The sequence below is a fragment of the Beta vulgaris genome, chromosome 7 (genome assembly GCF_026745355.1).
Source record: "Beta vulgaris subsp. vulgaris cultivar EL10 chromosome 7, EL10.2, whole genome shotgun sequence".
In the NCBI taxonomy this organism is placed as follows: Eukaryota; Viridiplantae; Streptophyta; class Magnoliopsida; order Caryophyllales; family Amaranthaceae; genus Beta; species Beta vulgaris.
The window spans coordinates 8,916,988-8,930,430 of record NC_079208.1 but is presented as its reverse complement, the minus strand read 5'-3'; the positions used below and the strand labels follow the sequence as shown (position 1 = coordinate 8,930,430).

The following is a 13,443-nucleotide window of genomic DNA, read 5'->3' as shown; positions in this document are numbered from 1 at the left end:
TGTATGTATATATGTATGTGTATTTTTTTTATTATTGGGAAATTAAGTCAGCCCAAGGGCTAACCCCTACCAAGGCTACTAGCCTTGTAGTAACTACCAGCACATTGGCTGGTAAAGCATGCAAAGCATGTTAAGGAAATACCCCAACATAATGATGGGGGTAAGGATCGAACCCCTGACCTCAAGGATCAGAGGGGAGTGCTCTACCACATGAGTTAGCTCCTCATCCTTTATGTATGTATGTGTATGTATGTATGTATATGTATGTATGTGTATGTATGTATGTATATGTATCTATGTGTATGTATGGCCCACTATTTTGGTTATTTGCATGCAGCTTGAATGGACGGAAGGAAGCAGCAGCATTCAAATCAATGGCGTTGATTATATCCTTCGCCAATGCCACTGGCACTCTCCCTCAGAGCACGCAATAAATGGCAGAAGGTATGTGCATGATATACTACCTCTATTCTCTATTTTCTTATAGAGTTATAGATGTAATATTTTGATTTTTATATTTGTTAATATATAAGTTTAATTATCGATCTCCAGTCTCCGACATATCCCTCTCTAAGGGCCTGTTCTCTTCGGCTTAAAACAGCTGAAATGAACTGAACTGAACTTATCAGAGCTGAACTGAACTGAATGGAATTGAATTGAATTAAATTAAACTAAATGTAATAAATATATAAATAATATTTTAAACAAGAATAATATGAATATTAAATCATGAATATAATGATAAGTAATAATAATGAATAATAATAATAGTATTTTGGATATTTTTAAATGATAGTTATAAATAAATAATATTAATAATCATAAATTAATAATAATAATAATAATAATTAATGATAATAATGATAATTAATAATAATTAATAATAATTATTTTATATTATTTGTATTAATATATTAATACTTGATGATGATATATAATAACAATAATATCTAAGAAGTAATTAATATTACTATTTTAATAATTAGATTTAATAATATAAAAATATTTAGTAATAAAATAATGATTGGGTTGGACCGCAAAGAGTACATCATAAACCGTCTTGACGCGATTTGATTGGTTTATGGGCTAAAAAAAGTGGGTTTATTTGTGCTTTGACCTAAATCATGTTCCTCCTAATAATAATAGTAATAATAATGAGTAAATCTATAATAAACAAAATAATATATAGAAACAACAACAACAACAACAACAACAATAATAATAATAATAATAATACTTAATAGTAATGATATATATTTAAATAATAAATAATAAATGATAATAATGATAATAATAATAATAATAATATTTAACAAAATGGTTATAAAAGAATGGAGCTGAACTTAACTGAACTGATCTGAACTGAACTGAACTGAAGAGAGCTGAACTGAACTGAACTGAACTGAAGAGAGCTGAACTGAACTGAAAATAAGCTGGGGAGAACAGGCCCTAATTATCTATTATTCTACTCGTCTTTTTCTAATTGCTACATTCTACTGGTGTGTACTATTCACATGCTAATTTTGACCTTCTTTAAGTTCATATACACAAAGAATTACATAGTCATACGGGATCTTGTTTGATTCTCCCCAATTTGTACATTCCGAAAATATAATTTTTATAATTTTCTCTTATACATAACTCAACATATTAAGGTTTAAAGTTGTATACTTGTATTATCTCATACTCCTTACAACATTTGCATTTAACTACTATTCATCTACCAATTTTATCTCATATTCTCTTAAAAAAAAAAAAAAAAAACTAGTTAAGTGGAATCTTATTTGATTTGTGTTAATACTTTCATAATTTTTAACTTTTTGTAATTGTTACTTATACAAAATTAAAGATATCAACAAACAACATATGGTGCATTGGATTGAGTGTACAAGGCATTTGTTGCATCCTTTAAAGAACATAAGACTAAAGGGTTATGATTTTTTGGCTTTTAAAAGTGATGTTTATTAAGGGCCTGTTCTCTTCGGCATAAAACAGCTGAACTGAACTGAACTGAAGAGAGCTGAACTGAACTGAACTGAACTGAACTGAACTGAATTGAACTGAATTGAATTAAATTGAATTGAATTAATTTAATGTAATAAATATTTAAACAATAATAATATGAATATTAAATAATGATTAATTATAATAATAATAAGTAATAATAATGAATAATAATAATACTAGTATTTTGGATATTTTGAAATGAGAGTTATAAATAAATAATATTTATAATCATAAATTATTAATAATAATTATTATTTTATATTATTTGTATTAATATATTAATACTTGATGATGATTATATAATAACAATAATATCTAAGAAGTAAATTAATATTACTATTTTAATAATATAATAATATTTAGTAATTAAAAATAATGATTGGATTGGACCGCGAAAATTGCATCATAAACCGTTTTGACGCGATTTGATTGGTTTATGGGCTAAAAAACGTGGGTTATTTGCGCTTTGACCTAAACCATGTTTCTCCTAATAATAATACTAATAATAATGAGTACGCTATAATAAACAAAATAATATCTAGAAATAATAATAAATAATAATACTTAGTAATGATATAAAAAATAAATAAATAATAATAATAAGATAATTAGTAAATAAAGTATATCCGACATAATAATATTATTTAACAAAATGGTTATAAAAGAATGGAGCTGAACTGAACTGAACTGAATTGAACTGAAGAGAGCTGAACTGAACTGAAAATAAGCTGGGGAGAACAGGCCCTAAATCTTGTGACCAATTTCTATGTTTTCACTTATTATGGAATGGAGGAAGTATTACCTAATATAGGTATTTTATCAGCTTATGTATAGTTTTCGTCAGTTTATGTTTTTGAATGTCATTAACTTATAGGCATTTTCTATCATTAGTTTTTAGTTCTTTTTTGTATTGTATTAGCTTATCGACAAACCTTATTAGTGTATGAGCTGTGAGTAAGGGATGCAAATTCGGACCGCAATCCGGTTCCTTTTAAAAATTTACTTTTATGAAAAAAAAATTAATTATGTATATTATTAATATTAAGTTATAATGTGTCTCATACAATATTAAATTTTACAATGTGTTTGTATTACGTAATATATATATATATATACAATTTAATTTAAATAAACAATTTCAAAAATTAATTCTTAAATGTAAATCACGAAGCGGTCTAAAATCGGACCAGACTTGATATTTTTCGAGTCCAGTCCAGTCTCTAGTCCAAGGAAACCTTGGGTTCAAGTTTGCCGGTTCAACCGGTCTCGGTACAACACATCCTTAGACTACCTATGAGCATAACTTTTTTATTTTTTTGAGGGAATTTCATGAGCATAACTTTTAGTTCTGAAATTGCATTAGTCTTGCATTTTCTAGATTCAACTTTATCTATATGGCTCCCTACACTACAATCCTCAATCCCTATTATATTTTTGTGTGATCTGTGGCTTATCGTGACAACTTAGGTATGCATTGGAAGCGCACTTCGTACATCAAAGCCTAGACAACAAGGTGGCAGTAATTGGTTTTCTTTACCACTATGGCAATCCTGATCCTTTCCTTTCTTCGGTAATGAATTTATGGATCATATAATATTAATATACTCCTAGTTTGATTGGTAGTTCTAAAATAACCAACTCATTTCTCTGTTGATGGAATTTGATGAATGAAATGAATTTGCAGATAGAAGATAAAATAAGATCGATTTCAAACAATGCATCAACAGACGCTGGGGTAATTAGTCCATCACAAGTGCGGATGGAAGGATCGCAATATTACAGATATAGTGGGTCACTCACCACCCCTCCTTGTGATGAAGGTGTCATATGGACAGTCGAAAATATGGTAATTTCAACAACCCCGATCTCCCAATATATATGTTGTTTCTGTCTAGAAATTAAGGGTACTGATTCCTTTGCTTAGGGAATACCGGGTCAGATTCGAATGTCCTGAGTCCAAAGTCCGTACGCCGGAATCCTGCAAAAGTAATGGTTAGACTGCCCCGGGGGTTGTTCCGGGATCGCCTCTCCGACGCTCAAGTCAGTGATCAAGCTTAGAGAGATAAAGTCTAGAGAGAGATGCTCTGGTTTGTTAGGTAGGAATTCAATACTTTCTCATTGATGAGGGGGTTGAGTATTTATAGTGCTTGGGATATCCCAACTGTAAGCCAGCTGGAGGGCACTGACAGCTGGGAGGCACTATCACAGGTGGGGCCCTTTGGAGGTTTGAGGCTCTATTGGGTTTAATTGTCTCTGGCTGGCTTAGCCCAGGAAGCTGGCTTAGCCCAGGAAATAAGCCCAAACAATTAGCCCCACGCCAGGAATGGGAAACATCGAGGCCTTGCTGAAGTGTCTCCCGTTCGTGGCGGAACCTAGACAGCCCTGAGCCCAGGCTGACCTGGTCTCCTGGAGGAGGGAGGCACGTGCCGACCCAGTCTCCTTGAGGAGAGGGAGGGCATGTGCCGACCCGGTCTCCTCAAGGAGTGGGGTGGCAAGTGCCGACCCAGTCTTCTTGAAGAGAAGGGCGGCATTGCCGACCCGGTCTCTTCAAGGAGAGGGGTGGCATGTGCCGACCCGGTCTCTTCAAGGAGAGGGGTGGCGAGTGCCGACCCAGTTTCCTTGAAGAGAAGGGAGGCATGTGCCGACTCGGTCTCTTCAAGGAGAGGGGTGGCATGTGCCGACCCAGTCTCTTTGAAGGGGGGGGAGGCATGTGCCGACCCGATCTCTTCAAGGAGAGGGGTGGCACGTGCCGACTCGGTCCCTTCGAGGAGAGGGGAGGAGAAAGGATGCGCCGACCCGGTCTCGTGGGAGAGAGGGGAAACGTGCGTACCGAGCTGGTCTCGTAGAAGAGAGGGGAAGCTTGCGTGCCGACCCGGTTTCATAGAGAAATGGAAGGGTATCATTCATACATGTCTCGGACCAGGGGCCATTGAGCCCCATGTTTGTCCGAGCCGGTGCCTACTCTTGTTAAGCCAATCTGGAACTTAGGAGAATTCATCAACCAAAGAAGAGGGCCTCCTTGGTCCGAGCTGGTTGGACGCGGCTCGGATGAGGGGCCAATGAGCCCCATGCTTGTCCGAGCCGGTGCCTGCTCTCGCTAAGTCAATCGGGGACTTAGGAGACTTACTCAACCAAAGAGGAGAGCCTCCTTGGGCCGAGCTGGTTGGACGCGGCTCGGATGAGGGGCCAATGAGCCCATGCTTGTCCGACCCGGTGCCTGCTCTCGCTAAGTCAATCTGGGACTTAGGAGACTTACTCAACCAAAGAGGAGAGCCTCCTTGGGCCGAGCTGGTTGGACGCGGCTCGGATGAGGGGCCAATGAGCCCCATGCTTGTCCGAGCCGATGCCTACTCTCGCTAAGTCAATCTGGGACTTAGGAGACTTACTCAACCAAAGAGGAGAGCCTCCTTGGGCCGAGCTGGTTGGACGCGGCTCGGATGAGGGGCCAATGAGCCCCATGCTTGTCCGACCCGGTGCCTGCTCTCGCTAAGTCAATCTGGGACTTAGGAGACTTACTCAACCAAAGAGGAGAGTCTCCTTGGGCCGAGCTGGTTGGACGCGGCTCGGATGAGGGGCCAATGAGCCCCATGCTTGTCCGAGCCGGTGCCTGCTCTCGCTAAGTCAATCTGGGACTTAGGAGACTTACTCAACCAAAGAGGAGAGCCTCCTTGGGCCGAGCTGGTTGGACGCGGCTCGGATGAGGGGCCAATGAGCCCCTGCTTGTCCGAGCCGATGCCTGCTCTCGCTAAGTCAATCTGGGACTTAGGAGACTTACTCAACCAAAGAGGAGAGCCTCCTTGGGCCGAGCTGGTTGGACGCGACTCGGATGAGGGGCCAATGAGCCCCATGCTTGTCCGAGCCGATGCCTGCTCTCGCTAAGTCAATCTGGGACTTAGGGGACTTACTCAACCAAAGAGGAGAGCCTCCTTGGGCCGAGCTGGTTGGACGCGGCTCGGATGAGGGGCCAATGAGCCCCATGCTTGTCCGAGCCGATGCCTACTCTCGCTAAGTCAATCTGGGACTTAGGAGACTTACTCAACCAAAGAGGAGAGCCTCCTTGGGCCGAGCTGGTTGGACGCGGCTCGGATGAGGGGCCAATGAGCCCCATGCTTGTCCGAGCCGGTGCCTGCTCTCGCTAAGTCAATCTGGGACTTAGGAGACTTACTCAACCAAAGAGGAGAGTCTCCTTGGGCCGAGCTGGTTGGACGCGGCTCGGATGAGGGGCCAATGAGCCCCATGCTTGTCCGAGCCGGTGCCTGCTCTTGCTAAGTCAATCGGGGACTTAGGAGACTTACTCAACCAATGAGGAGAGCCTCCTTGGGCCGAGCTGGTTGGACACGGCTCGGATGAGGGGCCAATGAGCCCCATGCTTGTCCGAGCCGGTGCCTGCTCTCGCTAAGTCAATCTGGGACTTAGGAGACTTACTCAACCAAAGAGGAGAGCCTCCTTGGGCCTAGCTGGTTGGACGCGGCTCGGATGAGGGGCCAATGAGCCCCATGCTTGTCCGAGCCGATGCCTGCTCTCGCTAAGTCAATCTGGGACTTAGGAGACTTACTCAACCAAAGAGGAGAGCCTCCTTGGGCCGAGCTGGTTGGACGCGACTCGGATGAGGGGCCAATGAGCCCCATGCTTGTCCGAGCCGATGCCTGCTCTCGCTAAGTCAATCTGGGACTTAGGAGACTTACTCAACCAAAGAGGAGAGCCTCCTTGGGCCGAGCTGGTTGGACGCGGCTCGGATGAGGGGCCAATGAGCCCCATGCTTTTCCGAGCCGGTGCTTAAGATGTTGGACCGTTGGCTAGAGTGACCGAGCTGGTAACCTTGAGCTGATGAACTAGTAGTCTTCAGCTGGTGAACTTAATAGTTTCTTGAAACCCAAAATGCCACGTGGCAATGGTGGATTATTGGGGTGCTTGAAAACATGGTGGCGATTCAACTTTTGGTCATTTATGACCTTTGTGACGATTGATATTCCTTGGAGCTGTGTCTTTTGAACAGTTTTGGGCCATTTGAGAGGCCCATTAAGGTGACGAAAACGCAGGTTCCGGTCCAAGATGCGACGCGCGACACGAAAACCGAGGACTTTTGCCTATAAGTAGGGGGAGAGGGGAGAGATTTTGTCACTTTTACAATTCTCTCTCTCTCTCTAAATTTGAGATTTCTGCTCTTTCTCTCTCTACTTTTAGAGCTCTTTCTCTCTCTAAGTCCGGGTTCCATCTTCTCGTCCGACCAGGTACGCACTTGTTTTGCTTTTTCACTAAGTTTTTTTCTCTTTCTTTTAATAAAATCGGCCGACCCCCTCTGTTGATAAATAATGGGGAGCTCGTCCGAGTCAGTGACACCCCCTCCCTCACCTCCTTATAATTTAGCCGAGGAAGTGAGAGGTATGGGAATGATATTGGTGTCAACTTTAATAAGTTGCCCGGATCCCTCGACTGTGCCTGAGGCGCTTTCCCTCCCGAGTACTCCTTCGCAAGCCGAGGAGGAGGAGGCCGAGGGTACCATCCCCTACCCTGGAGGTGTCCCTGGCCTATCCCTCTTCGAGGAGTTACTTAGACAGATATTTGTCTGATGGTGTAGTTAGGATAACTATGCCGGGAGAAGAAGGTGAAGCTTCGACGTCAGGGCGGCTCGCGTACCCTGAGATCGACCCCAAAGGCGGTCCGGGAGCAAAATTTCCTCTCCCTTCTTTAAGCGGCAAAATTCCAAATAAAGGACCCATATTTGTTGGTCCGACCCGATGCCAGCCACACCATTCTGAGCCCACCCCCTGGGTGCACTGCCTTCTACTACAAAGCCATGGAGATGGGCTTGAGGTTTCCGCTGACCCAGTTTGAGAAGGATATATTGAATGCCTATAACCTGTGCTTGGGTCAGCTGTCTCCAAACTCCAAGGGCGGCATATTGGCGGTTCAGGTAATATGCGATATAATCGGTGTTAAACCGACCCTCACCCTCTGGCGCCACTTGTATAAGCTGTTCGAGATGCCTGCCGGGGATCATGGACCTGGTTGGTGGTGCTTCCAGGCTCGGCGAGGGTATCACACCGTCCTCGACCTACCCACTTCTCAAAAGGGTTTTCGTCGAGGGTTTGCCTTTGTCTATTATGGGGGAGAATGGGGCATCCCCATCGTACCTCCAGCTGCCGACCCAAATCACTGCCTTAACTTCAAAGTGCCGAGCTATCGGAGGACGAAGCAGTGGCCGCCATCTACATGCAATTGGAGGCAAAAATAGTAGATGGTGGTGAAGTTTTTGTAGCGGGAAATTGGCTCCCGAGCTGCAAGTTGTTCAAGAATGAGCACTTCCTCGCAGCGTTTGGCCTGAGTCCGGCCTTCCCTAAGGGTAATTCGGCAAGAGGGTGTCCGGTTGACTTGCTTTTGTTGCTTTACTTGTTGTATTTTGCTAACTGTGTTTTTCCTTTTGCAGAAGCTTCCTTATCATTCTTAAATGAAACAGATCAAGAGATGGCCGAGCGATTAACTTCCGCTGCCCTTAAGGCCGCTCGGATCTTTTGCTAACCGTGTTTCTCTTCTTACCACCCTCATCCGAGTAGCGGCAGATGTCCGTTGCCTGGATGAATCTTTGGGCCCTAGCCATGGCTTCCGAGTAAGTTTTTACTTCATTAGCGGCCAATGACCATCTGAGCTGACCCGGTTGGAGCCCGGACATGAGGGCAGCGAAGGCTACAGCGTCTTGCAGGTCGGTTATTTTGAGAGACTCCTCGTTGAACCTCTTTATATAGTCCGACAAGGATTCATTCTTGTCTTGCTTTACCCCCATGAGATGAAGGCTGATTTTTCTTTGCCTCTTTCCAGCTACGAACTGGTGGATGAAGAGGTGTTCCAGTATGGCGAAGTCAGTGATGACCCCGCCGGTAGTTCTTGGAACCAATTGAGGGCCAGACCTTTGAGGGTGGTGGGGAAGAAGCGGCACCAAGTGGCCTCGCAACTTGTCTGAACGCTCATTTGAGCCTTGTAACTAGCCATATGATCATCTGGGTCGGTTAGGCCCGCAAATGGCTCGATCAGGGGGGTTTTGATTTTCCCCGGGGTTGGGTCCCTAGATTTCTTGACTGAAGGGGATCAAGAACTTGAGTCCTCCTCCAGTTAGCCTAGGAGGCTGAGAACGAGCCGAGTCCCCTTGGCCCTCTCGGTCATTTGCCTTCTTTCTGAGGAACTCCCGGGCGTCATAGCCTTGGCTGAGGCGCTTCTTGTTGTTAAGGAATTCTCGGGCATCTTGGGGTTTCCGACCCATCCCCCCCCTTGGGGATTTAGATACATGGGTCTCTGCACGCAGACGGGCCGACCCCTGTTGCGCTGACTTTTCTTTTTCCCGGTGGCTGGGGTCTCTCGCATCGGACCGTGGCCGGCTAGGCTGCGGATCCCGATTAGAACGAGAGTGGTCCCTGTGGGAGCGAACGACTGTGCGCTCTCTGGGCTCATGCTGGTTGAGCGGGACAACTTGTTGCGGCTGCCTCTGTTGGAGCATGGCCATCATGTCCATCATGCCCTTTTGGAAAGTTTCCTGGAGCTGAGCCGTGATAAGGGCCAGGTCAGACGCAAAGAGCGGCTGAGGCTCCACATGCTGAATCTGCTGTGAGACCGACCGAGGGTCCAGAGTTTGGACGGTGGGTGACCTCCGACCCGGGGAGGGGGTCTGCTCGGCCTCCCTATTATGCGCAGGAGAGTGACCTCTCTCTGGCCGAGGGTTCATGGGTTCCCTATTATGCGCGGGGGAGTGGCCTCTTTCCGGCCGACCAACTTGGACAGAGGCTTGCTTAGCGCGAGTGTTCTTAGTTGGTGCCATTGTCAATTGGCGTTCGGAGCTGAGTAGCTGAGTGAGTAAATCTGAGTGAGTGGTGGCGAAGTAATTTTTTGTACCTTCCCCACAGACGGCGCCAAACTGTTTCTGTCTAGAAATTAAGGGTACTGATTCCTTTGCTTAGGGAATACCGGGTCATATTCGAATGTCCTGAGTCCAAAGTCCGTACGCCGGATTCTGCAAAAGTAATGGTTAGACTGCCCCGGGGGTTGTTCCGGGATCGCCTCTCCGACGCTCAAGTCAGTGATCAAGCTTAGAGAGATAAAGTCTAGAGAGAGATGCTCTGGTTTGTTAGGTAGGAATTCAATACCTTCTCATTGATGAGGGGGTTGAGTATTTATAGTGCTTGGGATATCCCAACTGTAGGCCAGTTGGAGGGCACTGACAGCTGGGAGGCACTATCACAGGTGGGGCCCTTTGGAGGTTTGAGGCTCTATTGGATTTAATTGTCTCTGGCTGGCTTAGCCCAGGAAGCTGGCTTAGCCCAGGAAGCTGGCTTAGCCCACGAAGCTGGCTTAGCCCAGGAAATAAGCCCAAACATATGTATAGGTCGGTAATGTATGAACAATAAGTTATACAACTACAAGTACTACTTTGTAAGTTTTCAAAGTTTTGATATTTAACAGTTCTTGTCCGGGGCGATACTCCCCAAATGATTTACCAACGTGCATTTGAAGTTTTCAAAAAATAGAAATATTATGTGTCTTTAAATGATTTTTCCCTCACAAGACCAACATGAGTATTGTAGTGTAGTTAATTGGTTAGTGCATTATCATATCAAATGAGAGGTATTGGCCTGGGTTTGAGTCCTTCAAACATACATTTTTATGTTTGATGTCTCATTTGATTTGTGTTGGGGAGGGGAGAGTACATGTGACAGCATGATATTTGTTTGTCTTGGATTTTAGATTTATATATATAGATTCGTATCTTTGATTACACATTAGAAAAAGATGCGACAATTTGAAAATCCAAATAATAAATAATATTAACAAGGACTATTTGGGAATTCAAGTGGCAAAAGCTCTCACTTCCTAAAGATGCATGAGATTTTCACTTTTTGGTAAAATTTCAAGATTCTAATCTTAATAACCATATATTTCTTGTGAGTCGGGATCCCCTTACTCCCCACCTTAAAAGGATTATGCTAGTTATGAGGCTTGAAGATTTCCTATAAAAAAAAGAGTTTTTTGTTAGAAAGGACCTAATAAAATACATGTTTTGTGGGGAAGGACCTAATAATTTTTTTTTTGTCAAAAAGGACCTAATAAAATACTTTCAATTGTGAACAGGAACCACTTTATGAATTTTCAACCAAATTTACCATTTACCGGCGTTGACCCGTTTTTTACCCCTAGTTGACTCTTTAATGTTCTGTTTCTATTACCGTAAAATTAGGAGGAGAAGAGAAATTACCGTAAAATTAAGAACCCTAATTTGCAATTTTGGGAAAAACGTATAATAGGAGCCCTAAATTTCAAAAACCCTTAAACATTGAGAGAGAAAAATTTGAAGAGCAAAACATACCTTGGATTTGATGAAGGTTGTAGGATAAGATCGAATAGGTTGATGCTTCCCTTCAATGGAGATTGCGTTGTTGGGAGGAAAGTGTGAGAATTCAATATGTTTGGGTCAATTAAAATAGGAACAAAACATTAAAGAGTCAACTAGGGGTAAAAAAAGGGTCAATGCCGGTAAATGGTAAATTTGGCCGAAAATTCATAAAGTGGTTCCTGTTTACAATCAGAAGTATTTTATTAGGTCCTTTTTGACAAAAAAAATTTTATTAGGTCCATCCCCACAAAACTTGTATTTTATTAGGTCCTTTCTGACAAAAAACCCTAAAAAAAATAATAAATTTGACATGATTCCACCCCACATATATACTGTTACACTAAAATGAAAAACTTGAACATTCTTTGATAAGGTATGAAAATGACTAGAGATGGCCAACAGTGCGGGCCAATCCAGCCCATCCAACCCAGCCCACCTCGTGTGCCGTGTGGGCCGGACCAGCAAAAAGCCCGGCCAGCCCAGCTCGAACCGTGAAATTGGTGGGTGGGCTGTGGGCCAGATTTCTTGAGCCCAGCCCACTAAAGCCCACTACTAAAACCGCCCAGCCCGGACCATGAAACCGGTCCAACCCGGCCCATGAACCAGCCCAGCCCAATCCAAGTAAATATTGAACCAAATTGTGTATATTTTAATCAAATTGTATATATTCTAATCAAATTGCATATATTATAATTCAATAAAATTTAAAAATAATGAAATTATTCATTAATATTAATATTTGTATATATTTTAAATTCATTTTAAAGATTTTATATAACAATAATGAATAATTTCAATGATTATAATTTTGAAAAAAAAAACTCATGCCGGCCCGTCAGTCCGGTCCAGCCACCAAACCCACGAACCGTGAAAACCGGTAACAGACCGATGTGGGCCAAGATTTTTCAGCCCACAGACCAGCCCGCCCAGCCCATGAATTTCACGGTCCGGTCCTGGGCCGTTAAATCTCAGCCCAGCCCACTACGGCCCATGGCCCGGCCCGTCCAGCCCGCACCAGTGGCCATCACTAAAAATGACAAGTTGGGAATAAAATAATTCAAAACAACTAAAAAATAAAAGTAATTGCGAAAAAATGTGGATTAGAAGATAACTTAAATAAACATGCTAACTTTGCTCTATATCCATTTTCTACTTATAACACAGCTTGGAACTGTTTCAATTGAACAAGTGCAATTGCTCAGAAACGCAGTTGATGATGTAAGTTCCAATTTGTGGATCATCCATTTCCAATTCCAATTATTAGGATCTCAATCCTCCATTTTCAATCAAGAGACATAATTGTATAAAATTGCATTATTTTCAACTTTTGTAGGGTTCAAGGGAAAATGCAAGACCATTGCAGCCAGTGAATAGACGTTGGGTGCAACTCTATGATACAAGATTACGCGTGGACGATGAAACTCTCCACACGCCAAGTGCAGCATCTATGTAAACATATTTGGACATCAAGGAACAAAAATGTTCTAAATAAAAGAGCCTACGTATCTTAGCTATTTCCTACAAATAACGTGGGCATTACTTTGCTCTAAGAAACGCTATGCGGTATGATCAATAAGTCAATAAGAAGAAACTGTCTTCATTATGTTATATGTAAGATGACATCTATTTATATTAATCTGAATTCTAATAGAACCTGTGCGTAGCACCATAATGGATTTATATGTACGAGTTCTTTATCCTATTTTTAATGTTGAATATCGAGTTATATATACATGAAATATGAAATAATCCAATTTATAAAGGTAAACTTTGAAATTTACAAACATAATTATTAAACAAAAAGGACATATATATAATGCACTCTCTTCTCAATTTGGAAAACTCAAGTTTTGGACCCAATAGTACTTGGACTCCCGGGTCAAGTTAAAATTACTAAATTACCTTCGGGATAAAGCAAAGTCCAAGCATCTTCAAATATCGGCCCATTCACATGAAATTATGTGTGCTATTTATGACGTCCTCAATCTGATTGCTATAAATAGAGACCAAATTTCATTTATAAAGGTAATGAATAAATAGCTCCTGACCTAGATACACTC

At 42.5% G+C, this 13,443-nt stretch overlaps 1 protein-coding gene across 2 annotated transcripts; it reads left to right on the top strand.

Annotated features, from left to right (window-relative positions):
• Positions 1-287: 287 nt before the first annotated feature.
• On the top strand, positions 288-13,085 carry LOC104908843 (alpha carbonic anhydrase 8). 2 transcript variants are annotated; one of them, XM_010698007.4, is made up of 5 exons: positions 289-444; positions 3,475-3,577; positions 3,692-3,853; positions 12,548-12,601; positions 12,717-13,085. In XM_010698007.4, exons 1-5 carry the CDS (start codon positions 332-334, stop codon positions 12,834-12,836), a joined length of 552 nt encoding a protein of 183 aa, XP_010696309.2. In that variant the 5' UTR covers positions 289-331; the 3' UTR covers positions 12,837-13,085. The 2 variants fall into 2 exon arrangements, with proteins under 2 accessions (XP_048504617.1, XP_010696309.2); XM_048648660.2 differs by lacking the exon at positions 12,548-12,601 and having other exon boundaries at positions 288-444.
• The last annotated feature ends 358 nt before the right edge of the window (positions 13,086-13,443 follow it).